At 38.5% G+C, this 19,353-nt stretch overlaps 2 protein-coding genes across 4 annotated transcripts in view; both read left to right on the top strand.

Annotated features, from left to right (window-relative positions):
* The window catches only part of LOC139975338 (cholinesterase-like), a 43,510-nt gene extending 32,541 nt beyond the window's left edge, over window positions 1-10,969 (top strand). For all 3 annotated transcript variants that reach the window (XM_071983209.1, XM_071983212.1, XM_071983211.1), the window contains 3 exons: window positions 3,586-5,117; window positions 6,093-6,277; window positions 7,283-10,969. In XM_071983209.1, coding sequence (XP_071839310.1) covers window positions 3,586-5,117; window positions 6,093-6,277; window positions 7,283-7,413 — 1,848 coding nt within the window. In that variant the 3' untranslated portion in view covers window positions 7,414-10,969. The remainder of the gene's footprint in view (window positions 1-3,585; window positions 5,118-6,092; window positions 6,278-7,282) is intronic.
* An 806-nt stretch (window positions 10,970-11,775) lies between these two features.
* Window positions 11,776-19,044, top strand: LOC139975339 (testis-specific serine/threonine-protein kinase 6-like). The gene is made up of 2 exons (XM_071983213.1): window positions 11,776-13,079; window positions 18,572-19,044. The coding sequence occupies exons 1-2, from the start codon at window positions 11,913-11,915 to the stop codon at window positions 18,881-18,883; spliced, it is 1,479 nt and encodes a 492-aa protein (XP_071839314.1). The 5' UTR covers window positions 11,776-11,912; the 3' UTR covers window positions 18,884-19,044.
* The last annotated feature ends 309 nt before the right edge of the window (window positions 19,045-19,353 follow it).

Genomic DNA, 19,353 nt, shown 5'->3' with positions numbered 1-19,353 from the left:
GGGCAAAATACAATAGTGGTTAGAAAATTAACATAGCGTTCCTATCAGACTCATAGTCAATGAACAAACACATATGGATTTTGCACATTAGCAATAAAAAAAAATTGTATATTCGTCCGTTCAGTTAATGACTTTTACCATCAAAGTTGAACGTCCTAGAGGTCTTGAATAGTATGTAGGAAGCTATAAGTAACAGTTTATACACAGTAAACTTCGACAGGTGTAAGGACGTTAGAAAACTATAAATTAATCACATGGGTTCACTGGAAAGATTAGGTCGGAGTGCGTTGTTTGAACTATGGCACAGTATGACGATAAAACCATCCGGAAATCTGTTAACACGAATTTGAAACGATCGTCTGGTATGCCGAGGAGAACATTGACATGGCTTGAAACAGCTTTATTTCAAAGCAAATAATATTGTGTAGCTTTTAATTATACTGTTGAATGTTACCTATCATTGTATTAAAGCCCTGCGTGTCTTGAGAATAGTCCGGCATTTAAGGAACAACGAAGAGGTGGCGCTCTTTTTACAAGTGATTTCGAAGCGGTTACGTTTCTGTGTAGTCCGTTTGAAGTAGTCCGTAACAACTTTTGTTTTCTGTCTCGGAACTCCCTACCCCTACGTCATATTTAAAGGAAAATGGACCTTAATGAGTCTAATCTTTCTACACCTAATTTAGTGTTTTTTCTCAAGATATTTCGAATTAACATATGTAAAATACATGGAACGTTCCTTTAAGTCAATTATTGATGACATCATTTCATGTTTACAGATCTACCTGGTAAGGATCATCCACTTACATTATCTCCTATAACTTTGACAAAAGTAGTAAACACCATAAAACGGTCATATTGCCTCAAACGATTATAAAACCAGAAACCATTTACCCTTGACAAAATTGTCATGCATTGTAACAAGGTGTTTTGTTTTTTAATTTCATGAAATTAAGACCACAGCACTGACAACAGTCTAATATTTTCAAGCTGACTTTTCTATGACTCTCACTTTGACTTTTAAGCGGTAAGACGTTCTCAAGCACAACTTCTCATTTAATTGATAGACGACGACCAGGTTTGTTAGCAGATATCTTGATTTGTGCGCATAGCAAATCAAAATAAGTTTTTTCTTTTTTGTCGGATGTCATCTCGTAGTTTATAGCCAATATCCGTTCCAAGATTCCCAGAGTGACGTCAGAGGTATGTAATGACATGGATTGGTTTCTGTATCGACTCCTTTAGAATATAGAGTGGTTTGTTGTTCTTCCATCAAACCAAACCAGAATTACCAATCAGACAAATGAAAAAAAGAATAATAATAATAAGCTAACTCTGGTGTCATATAACAGTGCGTGTCATGGAACGTTCCAAGTACTTATCCCGATATCGTCCCATTATACATTGACTGGAAAACATTTTACCTTTGAGAAAAATTAACTTACGGTGACTTTGAGAATATTTTACATCATTAAACATTTTGCAACGGTCATGCAATCAGAGCAAACCGGCATGGAGATTACTGGCAACTCCGGTATTTTATTTATGCTTATACATTTTTCGAATCTGTTGGCGATTGTCAGGCTACTTTAAAAACACAGAAAAGGTATACACTATATTATTTCTAAATCCAGAAGCCTTCTCGAGGTTGATAACACAAGGAAACCGGTTGCATTATGTAGGTTATTTCTATAATATGCCAATGACCTATTGACTACCGTTTGTAGGTCTCATCTCAACAGAACCTTCAAAATTGAATTAAACTAATTTTTGACTGTCGAATCGAGGTTGGGGTGGTTTATAGTCTTGAACTCATATAAGGAGGAATGATCAATCCGTCGAGTAAATTCATCTTCACCGGTCTTTTGGGTTCCAAATACCGTTTTAGAGGAGCTCGTCCTTGCAGCAGCTTACAAATCAAAACATGTAGAACGGAAACCCACGTTGTCGTTTTCATGAAACATTGGCGTAGAAGCTCTAGAATTTTTTTTTTTTTTGTTGTTGAAATCTCAGTAGTCCCTGTCGTTAGTCAAACTAAGGCGTTGACATGGAAAACGTCTTCTAACGCAGTAAGTTGCAACTACTGTGCAGATGTCAGTATACATACGATAATGACGTTCTTCAGCAAGGATTTGTGTGTGTGTGTTTTGGTTTTTTTCCTGACAGGAATTTAACCTATGCATCATTAACACAGCCCTACGCGAGTGCCAGTTTACATCCGTTCGCTTTCATATTTCTATATTCTGTAAATATTCTGTAACTAGCTCTCCCATATAGCTTTCTCCTGCCAATTGGAGAACACCCTACCTTACCCTACCGTACTCACATAAAATCATCCACACTCTACCAACACCATATCTACCCACACCCATAGAGACACCGAGAGCCAGGTTGGGCCGATGCAGGAACAACTATATTACATGGTCTACATGTTACCTTAAAAGTATATTAGGAAAAGTCAGAATTCTCTATTCTTTTTCTATACATTTTCCAGTGCACCTCCATAATATTCGTAGATGTTATAATTGATCCCGTGTCCCAAGGCTGTACCCCCCCTCCCACCCACCCCATCCCACTCTCGCAGGTTTGCACATCCAAAGTCGCCCCACCCCCATATCACGAACCGGACCGACCGCCTTTCACCACACAGGCATCAGACTCAGGAATCTCACGTATCTGATATAGGTTAATGCTATATTGGGTTTGTGTGGTAAGGTTGGTACGTATATTATGCAAATATGAAGACGCTATTCGATACCTAATGGTGAGCCTTTCGGCGTTCCATAACTCGACACTCTAGGAAAATTGCGTACTTTACTCACAGTAATGTCGTTTGATTTTGCCATTGATATCAAAACCCCAGTCTTGCGACCACCCGCAAAAAGCTTTAATGAAACTTAAAAGAGAATAAACACACTCAGTGTATTTGCTCACCTCACAAGTTTGTTGATATCTGTTCTTCATACGTCATACAACCGCTTCCATAAAACACTCAGGCATTTAAATCATTGGATGCCCAATTTACAACGATCCTGAGGGACAAATACTCCGTAATTTAGCCGTCACTCCGTTCCGATACTTACGGCCTTCTCCCGTTGGAAGGAAGTCACGTCGTACTATAAAGCATCGCGCGGCATATAAGATGTATCATTCATCTTCATCATCAACGTGATTCATTGAAATGTGTTAGACTGCCGTGTACTTTACTTTCTTTTTTCTGTGGAAAATGTTGCCTATGGAATGATATTCTTAGCATTAAAAACATATTTTAAGGAAGAATATGCAGATAATAGGAGTCGGTTATACTTTAAAAACAAGTAATAATAAAAAATAAATCTTACAATCTGACTCATGAGCTCTGTGTATTGTAATTAAATCATTTATAAACAATTATAATTAAATCAAATCATGTTTCGTATGATATTTGATACCGTGTTTATTATAATACAGATGTGACGAACATTTTTAAAACCCCATCAGGAACCGTAGTAGTCCGGGACATATCGTGTCTTTACTTACTCACTTAATAACCTTTATTCACGGTTTTGGATTTACAAGAATTCTTTTATGCTTTTGTGTATTTTCCAGATGCAGTTCAAGATGTTCACAATGTCGTCTGCAGGGATACTCGTGCTTTCCTTTCTGTCATTCGTAATAGTGGTCAGATGTAGTGAGTCTTTGGGTCCAATTATCAATACCAATACGGGAAAAGTCTTAGGCAAGGTAATAGACGTTGATGATAAAAGAGTGGAAGCATATCTAGGTATACCATTCGGAGAGTCACCTGTCGGCCACCTTCGTTTTCGTGCCCCCGTCGCCAAGGAACCTTGGGAAGAAATTCTAAATGGAACCTTCTTTGGAGCAGGATGTTACATGATACCTGACACAGCGTTCGGAGATTTCTGGGGCGCCAATATGTGGAATCCAACCGTACCACTTCACGAAAACTGCCTCAATTTAAATGTATGGGTTCCATCGCCACGGCCAGAAAATGCCGCCGTCATGATATGGATTTACGGTGGTTCTTTTTACGGCGGAGTTTCGTCTCTCGAAGTTTACGACGGCAGATGGTTAGCAGCAGAAGAAGAGGTTATCGTCGTATCTATGAACTACAGAATGGGTGCATTGGGATTTTTAACTCTTGGTGACGAGAACGCGCCTGGAAACCAGGGTCTTATGGACCAAGCCCTTGCTTTTCAATGGGTACAAGATAACATCGCTCTCTTTGGAGGGGATCCCAACAGGGTGACGATATGGGGAGAAAGTGCTGGCGCAGCCAGTGTTGCTCACCATATGATTTCCCCCGTTAGTCGCGGTCTGTTCCACAGAGGCATTTTACAAAGTTCTACAGCTACAGCTCCATGGGCATACCTCACAATGGAGGAAGGAATCAGAAGAAGCCGAGAAACAGCCGGGATGCTAAATTGCAATGCGGATGGTACCAGCGACGAAATTATTGCTTGTCTTGAAAATGCAGATGTTATTGATATTCTATCGAGTCAATTCATGGTATCAAAGACTTTCCTAGATTTTCCATATGTTCCAGTGGTTGACGGTACGTTTATACCGGAAACACCTCGTACGGCTTTCGAAAGGCAAACTTTCAAACCGGCAGAAATATTGTTGGGAAGCAATCTGAATGAAGCAATGTTCTTCTTTATATACGAAGTAGTCAATTTCAATCGTACAACTTCAACCTTATTTGGCCAAGAGCCACAGTTGACGAGGGACGATTATCTAGATTCATTGAAATATGTTTTTGGAAACGCGAATAGCTTTGGCTTGGATGCTATTGCTTTCCAATATACAGATTGGTTGGACCCTTACGATCCCGTCAAACTGAAAGACGGTGTAGAATTTGCAGCCGGTGATTATTTTTTCACGTGTTCCACTTACGACATGGCGAAAGCGTACTCATCCGCAGGAAACGACGTCTTCTATTACAGATTCTTGGACCTTCCTTCTGCAAGTCCTTGGCCCGAATGGATGGGTGTTCTTCACGGCGACGAAATAATGTATGCTTTTGGATATCCACTTAATCCAGAAACAGAATATTCGGACGAAGAGATTGTTTTGAGTAAGAAAATGATGAGATACTGGGCCAACTTTGCTAGGACTGGGTAAGTTGCATCGTTGATAATGCTTCCTTGCTTCTTTTTTTCTTCTCTTTCTCAATCTCTAGTTCGTGTGTTTCTTTGTTTATTTGTTTTCATATAATGAACTTTTCTATGAAGCTTAAATCTGTCAAGTCTGATTGGAAGTGTATCATTTGCTTCTTTGCCAATTTACCAAATCTGAAGTGTCAATGAACAATATATCTCTTTTTAAAAGTGGCAACTAGTTGAAAATCAAAATAATAAAGTGGCCACTTATAACGCGCCATATCTGACAACTTGGCGGTTAAAGGTTTACAGTCTTGTATGAGGCTAAGGACTACTCACACGACTTTACAACTTAACCCTTGGGTAATCAGTGTAACTTGTCGCACCCACACACCAAAGTTTGCACAATTCAATCAATCTCTCCTGTGGCACCACAGTGCAGCACATCCACGTGTCCCTCGGGGGACTTCCCATAGGTTGCAGCCAAAAACCGGCGCACGCATCTATAATTACAAGTCCTCATTTATACACCTGGATGAAGAGAGGCAATGGAGATAAAGTGCCTTGCCCAAGAACACAACGCAATGATCTGGCCAGGAATCGAACCTGCATTCCTTAGATCACAAGTCCACTTCCTGTAACCACTTGACAACATGTTTGTTCTTGCTAACCATAGATCACGTGTCCTCTCAGAGATAATTGGAAATTTGTCAATATCTAGGAATATCCTTGAGAGTCAGAACCTTCAGCAAAACTCTTTTTGAAAACAACATCGAACACATAAAACTTAGGAGCCAGTTTACTGATGGCTTTTAAATTCCTTTGTCGACTGGGAAATGCATAGGAAGAAGAAATATGATATATGCTCACAATCTGGCAAGAATTGGGGAGAAACTATTGTTGCACAATGTTACATTATTGGCCCTGAACCTGCGATCATCTTAAGATGAACTACAATGAATTTGATTTGATGTTCTGTTCTGTTCCCATCAGAAACCCCAACGCCCCAGAAGATGATTTCAATGGACCAGAGTGGCCACTCTATACTGACACAGGCCAAGAATTCCTTACACTCGACGAGGACCTCGGCAAAGACATACGTAAGGTTGGAAGAGGGCCAAGGGCCGACAAATGCGCCTTCTGGAATCAATATTTACCAAAATTAGAGACACAAACAGGTAAGCTGATGGGAGAACTGTTGTAGTTTAAGGTTCAACTCTATGCGATATAGACCATTGGACAGGTCCATACTGTATATTGTAGACGTTCACTGTCATTTGAGGTTAACGTGTTAACCTTTACACACGCCCCAACTCCAGCATATCTAAGATGAACCTCAAGCAGGTAGACGGGGTTCCAGTTTGAAGCGCTTGGTTTCTGTATTCTTCTTCATCTTCATCGTCTGTTTTTCGGTAATATTATTATAAGTGGCTCCACAAGTGCCTTTGAAGTGTACGGAAGCCATATTTGGACATGTAGATCTTGGATGAATCTCCTACGTTGCATTTAGAATCTTTGTGTTTCTGCCAATCAACGTACATCCCTGGTTGAAATGAAGCAAACAGACTTCAAACGTGGTAGCTTAAACATCACAGCATCGAAAAACTGTTTACCAAATATTGACCACCGCCCCACCCCACAACACCCAAAGAAAAAACTGGATACAATTGAGTAGGATGGCGTGAGGTGATGGCGGGGATCATTGGTGTTATGTTAACCGATTTAAGTTTCTAATATAACAAAGATTGCCAGGATGGGGTTCAGAGCGGTACTGTTACAAATAAGGGAACCGCTGAAATATTGAAGGGACCAGGAAGAGTGTGGGATAAGCAATCATGTATTCTCAAAGGTCCAGCGGGGGAGGGTTGATTTAATAATTGTGCCCGGAGCCAGATCTGTATCTAGTCCCCTTTACAACAAGACTTGCAAACAGTTATACAACTACGTCGTATCTACGTCAGTCATAGGGGCACTTCGCCGTACACAAAGTATTAATTTTGCCCGTACCTGGAAAAATCTGGATGGACTCCTGAGAGAAATAGAGGGGCTATCAAAATGTCGGATGAGTTAATATGATATTTGTATATCGACAAAAGGTCCCTTTTTCATTTATGGTACTGTTATTCCGAGAGAAAAAAACAAAACCTTTATTTCTTTCCTCATCTGTGATTTTTATTTTTCAGGTGACATAAAGGAAGCTGAAATATCATGGAAGGAGGAATTTGATAAGTGGCGTACAGATTACATGGTGAACTGGAAGGCCGAATTTGATCATTACGTGAACAACAAGGACAATGAATGCAATAATTCATAAAAGACCACTGCTGGTATGGACCTTGATCCTATAATATCACAGTCTTGGTCTGATGACTGCCATGGATATGCTCGATTGTGGTGGTGGTGGTGGTGTTGATGGTATACTGATGATGGGTATAGGGTCCAATGCATGAGGGGATATAGGGAATCAACATGGTTTTGCTCGTGCATGTTATCTTAAATTTCCTTGGAACGCCAAAAAACACCAATGCATGCAGTCACCATGTCAGATGCGAAAGAGTTTGTAACGGAGAGAGAGAAGACCAATTTAATTTGTCTTTGATAATTGAAGGGTGAAACAAGATAAGAAAAAAAGAAGTAAGCTAGTCATGAATTATTTTCAATGCGACAAAGGTGGATAAGAAATTTTAAGGTTGAAAGAGAGGTCCTAAAGCATGTGAACCATTACCTAAGACACCCCCGGGTGTTGAGTTTTGTGGTAGTTACATATTCATTACTTGATGAGAGCAATACAGTGACGAACTAATCTGACATGGTAACATAACGTCGGACGATGGCCTAAAGATATGCTAGCATATTCTCTCGTGATGCCCAGGAACCGCCAACGTGGTACAGGGATAAGTACGCGCCAATTTCAATATCTATTGGGGTAGTTTGGGGATTGTCATAGCAACACCATAAACGTTGTTAATTCGTCTTGTTAAAGAATGTCACGTGGATTATGTCAGACAATATATGAATACATTGTGGTTTAACCCCGTATACATAACACCACGAAATCTTGTGGAGAGAGAAGTTTATATACGTTCTTCAATGATACAAGGCAAAACCTAAATGAAACCTGTTTAATCTGATTAGGCATTCGAAGAAAAATATGGATGCTTCCCAATCCACTCCTCTACAGTAAAGGAATTGTTTGGATTTTAACCTGTTACAGTTTGATTCCCTAGGCCACCTACAGAAAGTATAAACCTTATGTGAGTAATGTTCTTCTATCGGATAATTATTAGTTACATTAACTACATCTGAGAAATTAAACCGTTTTTGGAATAATTGTTTGGGGAGGAATGTTCACTCACGTGACCTAAACATCTTTAGTTGTCTAAGCCTAACCTCAAACTACTGTCTCATTCAAAATTCTTGGAAATAAATCGCCGGGAAAAGTAAACGTTTACTGCAATGGCCGAACATTCAAAGCAATATTTGTGGTTGAAATTACGTAATCGTAAGTATTTGTTGTAATTTCCATCACTTTGGAACGCCGTTATTAACAATTCGATTATTTTATTATTATTCTGTGAATACCGGTATTTTTTTTTATTTCCTGCAGTAGTATACCTCTAAATCGTTTTTTTTTTTCAAACATATTGTAATTACCATCAAAATTATAAACAGTACATTCAATATATTTTATTATTTGCTTTTTGGTCTGCCGTTCAGTTTGCAACCATATTATTTCAGGTTGTTTTTGAACAGTTCAAATTAAACTTGTTATCAAGATTATTATGAATATGCTTTTCATGTAGATACACCAAATTGTAGAAGCAATAAGAAACAAAAAGTAAAATAAAATAAAATAATGTTACTTTATACTTGACATATAAGAATGTTCAACTTTGATACTCCCCTGCTCGTGTAAATCTCTATTATGATGTGTCAGTTTAATAAAAAAGGTAAAATAACAAAGGGTAAATTGTATATATATATATATATATATATATATATATATATATATATATTTATATATATATATATATATATTTACTTATTTATATATATATGTTAACTTTACCATTTGAAGTGGTGGCGTCTGTAATATATGATATTTATTAGTGTGGTACAAGTCATTGATAGTTATAGGTACAATGGAAGAAGTCATTTTATGATTCATCAAAGAAAGAAACTCGCACCAAAAGAAATTAATCAGTGAGCTTATCGTAGAAAAAATATGTGGATACCAGTTTGCTTTAAGGTTGATTTTGTGTGGATGTACATTCATAAAAGTATCGAGCAATGATTGCATGAAAAGTGCATCAGGCTTATTTCTGTCCAAATGTTAAGCTTGATTCGTTGCGTTACCAGAGCAGCGTTCCAACAAGATGGCTCTGGGGTGACATGATTTCCCCTCAGCAATTACAGCAACTTTTTGACCTGTGTCACAGGTTTTTTACAATTAAAGAATGACTTTTGACAACATTTTAGTTTTGATATGTCGAAGTTCAACATACAAAAACACGTTGAGTACTAGTAATGTTTCTATGCACCTTTAAATATCCCCAGAGTCTAGATCAATGCTCCTTTAAAGCTGAGCCGACGATGACGTCGACTCCTAAAGCTCAGGCTTCAATGTTAATGTTAATCTATTGTGTTATGAATTATAATAACTCAACACAACATGTTCGTTTGCCCAAATATAAAGAAGATAGCAACGTTGAATGACATCTATCACCATTTGATCTTCACAAAGCATTATAAACATATTATTTGAGGCCATAAAAGTCTTACTTTTCTCCTGATGAGTTTTGTGTTGCTTCTGAGAGACCTGACCTGACCTGACCTTATTGTCTGTGGCTTAGACCAGCCGGTAGTCCAGTCATTTTGATGGATGAGGCACAGATCTTTAAAGAGAAGTTTCTAAAAACGTACAAGTGGTATAGAGACATACAATCTGGACACATAGTGATGGGTTCCAACCGTCTTCAACTAATTGTGTACCTAAAGTCATCCATTATGCTCATACTTGTTGCTCAGAATGACCAATAGGCTACGCTATGAGTAAACATCAGCCTACCACTGGTCTAAACGTTACCATACACTAGTCAAATTAGCCGGGTCATGGCAGAAAGGTAATTGTAAAAGCTATTAAATTAGTGACCACTTGTTTAGTTTAAAGGGGAGGGGATGGAATGGGGTATCTAGCATATTTGGGGAATACATTGATGTTTCGTAACATTACATCATGGTAATTCACCGCTGTCAGTGGCGACCCTAGCCTATAGTATTATATGTGTTGGCTACATAACCTATTCCGCGAAACACTTTAAACAAGCCCTTTATAGCCATTACGGTTAAATACTGATTTATCAAAGTAGAAGGACTTACAGTTTGATTTAACGACACTTAACCACTCCATGCATCTTTCCGCTGCACTGAGTCTTCCTGCTTTGAAAGGTAACCTTTACAATATCAGTTTATACGAAACCGTTTCTGGGGAATTTAACAACGATGTAAGCGAAGACTAAACGTTATTTCATGACGGGGAAGGAAAAAAAATCAAAACCTTCTAAGAACATTTTTTACCATTTTTAGCCCTTTTGTTGCTACCGTTAAAGGGACGTGTATTATTATCTTATCCAATCACAACTGATACCCTAAGAAAATTAACACTGAATATATCGACATGTGTTTCTGGTAGATTTACCGATGCGAGTTGCGGAAGAATCAAAAGTTAGACAAATTTGAAAGTAAGTTTTAGGTGAAATTGTTGTTATGTATAAATATATATAAATATATATACATCATATATATGTGTTGATGTCGGTTGGTGTTTATATACAGCTGTTTTCATACCGTTTAATAAAAAAGGAAAAGAAGGGAAATTCTTTCGTTCGATTTTCTTTTATTGTTTTCGTGGAATCAGGTTTGAAGCTGCTTCCAAGTCCCCACCCTTCCTCCCCTCCCAACCCTGTGCCTGTGATCAGAGGTGATTTGCGTAGTTGAAGCTAGTTGAAAACGTATTAAATTACCATGTACAGACTTTACTTCCACGCATAACTCGTAATGCGTTATAGAGCTTAACTGTTCAATATGTACGCGCGAAATTATACGTGTAACATCCTCATGCATTCAAGTCATAAACTCAGAGATATGTTGTAGAGCTAGACACTGTCTTTGCGTACACTAATGCATCCACGTGACGCGTTGCCATGGTGGAATTTAATATGAAAACTCCTGGGTTTTTCTTCACACTAACTTCCACGCGCGCGTTTTCCTTTGCTACACGAAAGACATTGTCGACGCGCAAACAAAACGATAGACATGCTTTGTTTGCAATATACACGCTAACGTAGTATATAGTGATATGAGTTTGCGTCAATGCGCGCATAGACATATGATTTAAAAACGGATCACTATGTAAAAAGACTCACAACAATTATGACTGCTGGTTCTTGCTTGCCATGAATTAACGATATATTTCCACAAAAACAGGTGTTGTCTACGAACTTTTGAAACTTGGTCATTCTGTACACAAGTCGATCTCGCCAATATTTGATATGTTTGATGCGCATTAGCGAGCAGTGGTATACTAAATCTTCCACGCAAGCGTTGCATGTAAAGTTAATTCATTGCGCGATGTTATCTTACGCGCTGTGACGATTATAACGTCATAAAATTGCCTCTTCACTGCAACATCGCAATTGCTAGACGTAAATAAAACACGGCTGGTTTAAACGTGCATGTGAAACAACGAAACGAGTTGCAGGAATGGGCCTAGTTTGACATATTCTCAGAAAGAAATGGACTTGATCATTTTCAATGAATAAAGGTGAAGAAGTCCATGCAGAGGGGGCTAATGATCCCGAAGTTGGTCAACAGGCATGGTCTGCCAGTTCACAAGAATCGGAGGAGTCCAAGAAAGGCAAGAGGTCTCCTTTCCTTGGCGCAAAAGATGCTTTTAAAAAATTCGTCAAGAGTGGCCCATCTCGTTCGTCGAATACGAAGGTACAACTACGGGAGACTACGTGTGATTTGATCGAGGACCCACAAGGTCTGACAAAACGGAACTTAAATAATAATCTTTATAAAACGAATCCTTTTCGATCACGAACGCGTCCAGGGTCCGAAACTGTAAGTCACCAGCCAAAGAAACCACCCAACAGCACCGTGTCCGATGCAAAGGAGAGACGCAGTCGTTGGAACCGAGGTAAAGGAGCTACTCCGGCGAAGCAGATTGTTGGCAAGAAACCGATGACGACAGAGGAAGAAGAAGCATATGGGAAGGATATAAGCAAGAAAGAAGCGACTGTCGTTAAGACTACCTCGAGATATAAACCACCTCAGAATCCGACGGAATTAGATGTCGAGTCTGTGTCTGACCTTCTACGAATGATGGGAATAACAATCGAAGGTAAACTTGGCGAAGGTACCTACGCAAAAGTCAGATCAGCCTTCAACAACAGACAAGGCAAACGAGTTGCCTTAAAGATAGTCTCACGTGCGAGACTAAACAGCCGTTTTCAGCGAAAGTTTTTACCGAGGGAATTAAGCATTCTGAAATCCATCAAGCATGCAAATATCATAGAACTGTATCAAGTGATCGAAAAGAAAGATACTATCATCATGGTGATGGAACTTGCACGCCACGGTGATCTCTTAGAATATATCCAAAAGAAGAAAGCTCTGCCAAGCAACGAGGCCCGTACCATTTTCAGCCACATACTGAACGCTGTCGAATACCTACATTTGAATGGATTCTTCCATCGTGATTTGAAATGTGAGAATGTCCTGCTGGACTGGGCACCGACTGGAATTGTTGCTAAAATAACGGATTTCGGGTTTGCAAGGGATTGGTGCGAGGCCTATAGACTCTGTAGGACCTATTGCGGAAGTGCCGCCTACGCCTCGCCAGAAATTCTTCAAGGAATCCCTTACGATCCACACGGAACCGATATCTGGAGTATTGGCGTTATCCTCTTCATAATGGTAAGTGAAGAATACAATACACTATGATAGTATTTTGGGATACGTGCAGTGACGTCATACTGATGATGAATATGCATGTATCATGTTGTGATAAAACTTTATTAAACACTGGTCGAGTTGATCCTTTAGTTGAGCAGCTGGCAATATTGGTCATATTGATTACTGTTGTAAAGTCAAATCGGCCACATTGGGTCGAGTTGTCCACTTTTGAGATCTCGCATCGAATAGTTGACGTTATTGACCTTATAAATCTTAGCCAACATAACTATACTCGGTCATGTTATTTGACTTTCTACAAGCACAACTCATCATGACAAGACAGATATTTATTTTATCAATATATTTTGATATCATATTTTCAGTGTATCAATACCACACCATCAGACAGTTTGTCCAGTATGGAATTCTGATATCGTTGTCGGCGATTTCTGCTAAGCTCAAATGAAAACAAATGTAACTTTTGTAAGCAGGATTAGTAGAAGAATGTATAAATATGATCCTGAATTGTGGTAGACTTAAAGAAGAAAGACAAATAATGGAGAAATAAAAGAAACAAATAAGTTGGGATTATATATAAATCAGCTTCATACTTTCGTCACCCTGTGACGTCGTTGAGTTAATCACCTCAATCTACTTCGTCAAAAATATGAAGAAACTAACAATGTTTGTGTATTATACAGATTAAGTTTCTGCTAAATCTTTACGAATATCTTATTCTATTTTTTTTCTTGCCTCGTGACCTGGATCGGATTAAAAATGCCTGATATTTTTGTACATTATACCGATATATCATATAACGGTAATGCACACCCTTCTTGAAGTCTCTCTACCGATTGCAACATCAGTTGATGTATACAATTCCGATGAAAAGCGAAAATCTGTCAAAGTTAGAACCCCTTTCCAAACCTTCTCCCGTACCCATCATATGTGAGTATACATCATACTTTATATTTCCAAATTATGCTCTAATTAACCCATATATCCCCTGTTCAGACTTGGATGGGCGGGCATTGGAATATTTCATTGAATTCGTGGGGGCGGGGGTGGGGGTGGGGAGGGAGGGAGGGATTACAAATATATCTTGGTTATCATATATATATATATATATATATAATACAGCACCCCTCCCCCCCCCCCCCCACGAATTCAATGAAATATTCCAATGCCCGCCCATCCAAGTCTGAACAGGGGATATATGGGTTAATTAGAGCATAATTTTGAAATATAAAATATGGTGTTAACTCATTTTCATAATATTCAGGGAATTCATATAAAGACTTCGTAAAGAGATGCTTGTCTCCGATGCCTGACCTAGGCCTCGACGCCACTCCCCCCCCCCCCCAAGAAAAACCCCGGGTAATTTAGATGTTATGTATTTAGTTACATCCTTATTGACTACCTTATAGAAAACAGGGCATTGTTATTTTGATTTGATTTTCTTTGGGGGGGGGGAGAAGTAAAGTAGTGATTGTTTTTCCTTTTTTGTGCTAAATTAATACAAAGCTCGCGTGAGCTTAAATGGCAATTGAAAACACTACATAGGCAAACTGTATGATGTTGCTATAGAGCTGGACATGCCCTAATAAAGTCAGAAACTACCATTCAAATAGTAGACGATAGTCTAGTTAAATAGGAATAACTGGTGCATGGAGATTACATGTTCAGACATATACCCTCATTATTCTAATCTTCCGATTGCCTCATCTAAGCATGTAAAGTGTATAGAGGCTTTAATTCTCTTCGTTCGTGGCGTGGCATACAACTCGCATGCATAAGCAGTGATAGTATCATGAAGACGGTATCCCTTTCCCTCCAATGTGTTTTTGACAATATTGTAGTGCGCGTGCGCGTTACATGTTAGCAACACTGGCCAAGTGAACGATACCTACATGACAGCGGACTTTGAAGCTTAAAGTTTCATATAGTCTCTGTAACATTTGCAGTTTCACAGGCTAGCTGCGTAGCCTACTTATGGTGAGACTGTCACTGCGCTCTCAAGCGCCCTCACTTTGTAGGTACCTACATGACTATTACTCCCTGGTGTGTTGTCCGCCCCCAAAATATAACACCATGAACCACCGAAAAGTTCTTCCTGATACAGTATAAGCACTCCACGCGCACTACAATATTACGTATTTGCAGGCAACTTTAGTTCTAGTTCTATTTTAGTTTTTTTTTCAGTCTAAATCGGAAATCGTGCACGTCAATGTTGAAGGACACCTAACAATCTTTAGATATGCCTTGATATTTCAATTCGCTATATAACTCACACAAGTGTTAAATGAGAAACAAGAAAATTATTAAAACGGGGGAATTATTACCCGCATTTCTATTTAGTTGAAGGTCATAATTATGTACTTTCCTTCAGTTTTAGCAGGATCGAATTGCTAAAACTATAAGATAGAAGTGAAGTGGAATTGATGTTTACAACTCTTGCATTGAACTACTATACAAGCCATGAAGTCAATTATATATTAGAGAGTTAATACACTTCAGTTACAAAACTGAACGGTCGGTGAAAGCGATAGAATTCCCAAAATTTTGATCATCCATTTGCTTTATATCACTCTTTCTTTCTTTACCCTTATTATATATGGTGGGGTGACGACACGAATTTCTTTAGAAGACGCTAGTATGAAAATAAAAATAAAACTGGATGAAAAGCTAACAATTGATAATGAAATGTGATGCTTGAAATGAACTCTTAAACCAATTTTAGCAGTTGATGTAACAAAGATAAATGAATCTTTATACTTTAAAAACTTCGGAGGCTCGTCAAGAAAAAAAAATGGCTGGACGACTTAGTCTAGCAGCTGTACTTACAAGAAAATAGGAGAGCTCATCAGCAGCTTTAAAATCAATATAGAAAAATTTTGAAAATTCTATGCTTCAAATAAAAAAGTTGCAATCAAACCACATCTGGCAAGGACAGAAATAATTTGTTGTGTTTTATCCTTAAAAGGAGTAGTTATTTTGTTATTGTTATTGATTTAACATTAACATTAAGGAATAGGTCTGGACGTGACGACATGGTTGATGACGTCATCATTTATTTGTCTTAAATCAGCATTCCAGAGAGAGAGGATGTTAAAGGTTGTTATCTTATGTACATAGAAAACACTACCCGCTCTGAAAATTTCTATTTCTATTTTATTATGAAGTACATATCAGCACAAAATCTGACTAAATTCTAAAATCTTTGGTCATATTCAGTCGTAACTGCTTCCAAATCCAAATCTATCCATGTTCATCACGTTAATCAAAAGAAATCTATTATATTTACACACAAAATAAAACCTAGTCCAAATGCATGGTAGGCCATATAGTTTTATTTTAGCTTACCACCAATTTTGATCCATTCTACAAAATTTAAAGAAGATTTGTATTGATATTTTTATTGAGCTCGTACCTATATCACGTGGAAGTAAGAAATTAACATAAATCGATTTGCATTCGATTTTTGTCAATTTCACCGATTCCTTTTCTCCCTTTTCATTTAATCCATTGCAATGATCACTTGAATGTATTCCTAAGACGCCTCCTGCACGCTAACCATAGGTATAGGCTTGTCCCAATCTGTCTTCCCTATCTGCGTGGTAGCACACGACATACAGTGTTCCCATTAAATTAAATACTAAATCGTCGCCTAAGTTGCCCTTAAACCTTTGAAGAAGTAAACGACACCACTCACTGGACAGCCGACTCTTAAGCCATCACGACATAAAGTTTCCGTCGTATGAACGTATGGATTTGGAATTGTTTATTGTCACTAAAATCCGAAATTTCTCTCCTCTATCAGAAGACGAGATTTTCTTACACGACTCTCCGAAGGCATCAAGTATTAAAATGGTATCAATTTGTCATTTTACCAATCCCCACACCACATTGTATACTTTCATTAACTAACATTTGTCATGATCCAAGCCCCCAACCCCACCTCCTCCTCTCCCAACCCCAAAAATATGATCCATCTGATGAAATATCTTGCTGTCATTATATTAACTTGGACTATAGGGCATATAGTCATATGGCCTCTGTATGGAGTATGATTCAAAGATGGCGGATATCAGAGTGGTCAATAACCGTCAAATTCAGCCAAACTACGTCAAATGTGTTTTCTTCTGCATCATTTGCTTTAAAAAAATACATTCCAGAACTTGAGTCTGTGTACCCTGATTTAAACCGTTAAAATGTTCATGGAGCTGTCCTCAGCGGGCTTTAACCAAGATTTAAGTGGTTGCCATGGTATCTATTCACATCGGACGGTACACACATACTGAAGCGAAAGGGCGCGAAACAGGGTCTGAATACATTCAAGGTCAATTGTTGGAAAATTTACTACGACAATATATTATGTGGGAATACGGACCTATAACTAGAAATGTGTAGGCTGACAACTTCCATTATCCTAACGTTGACTAAATACGAGGAAACCACCTATTGTGAGGATAATTTAATTTCTAGCACCTAGACTTTGAAAGGTATTATTTTAAAGACATATTTTTGGAAAAGGTGTAACTGGTATTTGACTGTGAGGTTATCATAGGTTAAAGTTACATTAAATCTAATTTTGAAGTATTCTTGGCAACAAAAAAAAAAGAGTTTATCTTATATAATGATACTAAAGCAGTAAATATGTATATATAGAGAGAAAGGCATATTCTCACGGAATAGTTAACTGCGTTGATAGCATGCTTGTAGAATATTCATAAACTTGTTCTACTTGACAAGATTCTTGGAAAAACTGCTCTGATAAACTACGCAGGTGGCAATATCTTTAATCTGCGGATTTCTATAAATAACCTTTTGTTTCATTCGTCAAATAGACAAATTGTAAACGTATTTTATAGCAATTAACTGCGTGTTGACCTGTAGCTAGAAGTAGTATTTATAGAAATCATTGTTAAAAAAAAAAAACGTATATGCATGTACGTCATCTTATTGCATGTGTGTGTGTACAAACGACCATTGTTTGTTGGTTGGTTTACTGAATGATAAATATATTGTTTGGTGTCATTTCATTCGTATCCCCGAATTTTCTACATTTTTCCCGTCGTATACTAGAAATATCGATCCCACCCCAACCTCTTTACCCTTCCCGTACCATTCAGAATGATGTAAGTGATTTTGAAATTGCCGCCCGCGAGAGAACCAATTTTTTGAAAATTTGTAGGATCATCTGCCCTCTCCTCTAAACACCACCCCCCCTCTCCGCCCTCCACCAACCTCCCCCTCCCCTTAGTCAGGGCGTAGTTAAGAGGAAAGTTTTTCCCCTTAAACATGACCTCGATTCCAGAGCCTTGTTTTTTCTTCGACTGCAGGGACATCATATTTGTATAGACTATATTCGAGGTCTCATGTTAGTCATGTCGAAGAGTCATTTAGTACATCCGTGACTCCACCCATTGGCTCCTTATCACTCTGTTATGTACTTGTGCTAATTACTCTTTAATTAGTTGATTAAACAATTTCCTTTGCTCATTGTTTTATAGATCACAGGTCGTATGCCTTATGATGATTCGAACATCACAGATTCTTTATCCTGTATGATGAACAACACACTGGACTGGCCAAACAAACGCCCCGTCTGTCGAGAGGTCAAAGACCTTCTGAGTTCAATCTTACGTTACGAATTAAGAGAGAGGGCGACAATCACCGAAATCAGACGGAGCGCCTGGATGGAGGGACGGATCGAACGTGTTAAATTCTCCGCACCAAAAGTGACGGCTTCTAAACACGGCAAAGGATCGGTAAATCAAGAACTAAGCGATCGAAGTGAAGGAAGCCGAAAGTTGGAACGCTGAAAAAAAATTATAACATATAAAAGAGATGTGGGTTTTTTTTTCTCTCATGGAGAATAACAAACGCAAAGTGTGATAACAAAATAAGTAACTTAATAACGAATAGGCTACAGTGTGTTGAGTGTATAGTAAATTACGACAATATATCAAAAATGCTGAGGTTACATCATTGCTTATAGAGTTGTGCCGCGACTCACGTTTTCATATATGGTCGACATGGTTAATAACCATCTCACCCTCTCCAAACCCTTCCTTAGACCTCCAGTAGCCCATTCTTAGCCTTCCCGTAGCCCTCTGTTAAACGTCTCCTGCTATTCGTTCCAACACTTTCCTGCCCTCTTTTGGCCATCCCTTCATTCTTCATCAACCCCCCGCCCCCTCTATCTCCTCCTCTCTGCCCCCATTTAGTCCTCCCTTCCTTCTTCCTCTTTCCCCCTCCCTTGACACTGCGCACATCATTTCCCCCCGATTTT

This window comes from Apostichopus japonicus, chromosome 10 (genome assembly GCF_037975245.1).
Source record: "Apostichopus japonicus isolate 1M-3 chromosome 10, ASM3797524v1, whole genome shotgun sequence".
NCBI lineage: Eukaryota > Metazoa > Echinodermata > Holothuroidea > Aspidochirotida > Stichopodidae > Apostichopus > Apostichopus japonicus.
This window is presented reverse-complemented; position numbering and strand designations above follow the sequence as displayed.

Bases quoted from the DNA above. Each gene is read 5' to 3' on its own strand.
- LOC139975339 (XM_071983213.1), top strand. From the start codon at position 11,913: ATGAATAAAGGTGAAGAAGTCCATGCAGAGGGGGCTAATGATCCCGAA. The intron at 13,080-18,571 runs GTAAGTGAAGAA...ATTGTTTTATAG, and splicing joins GCGTTATCCTCTTCATAATG to ATCACAGGTCGTATGCCTTA.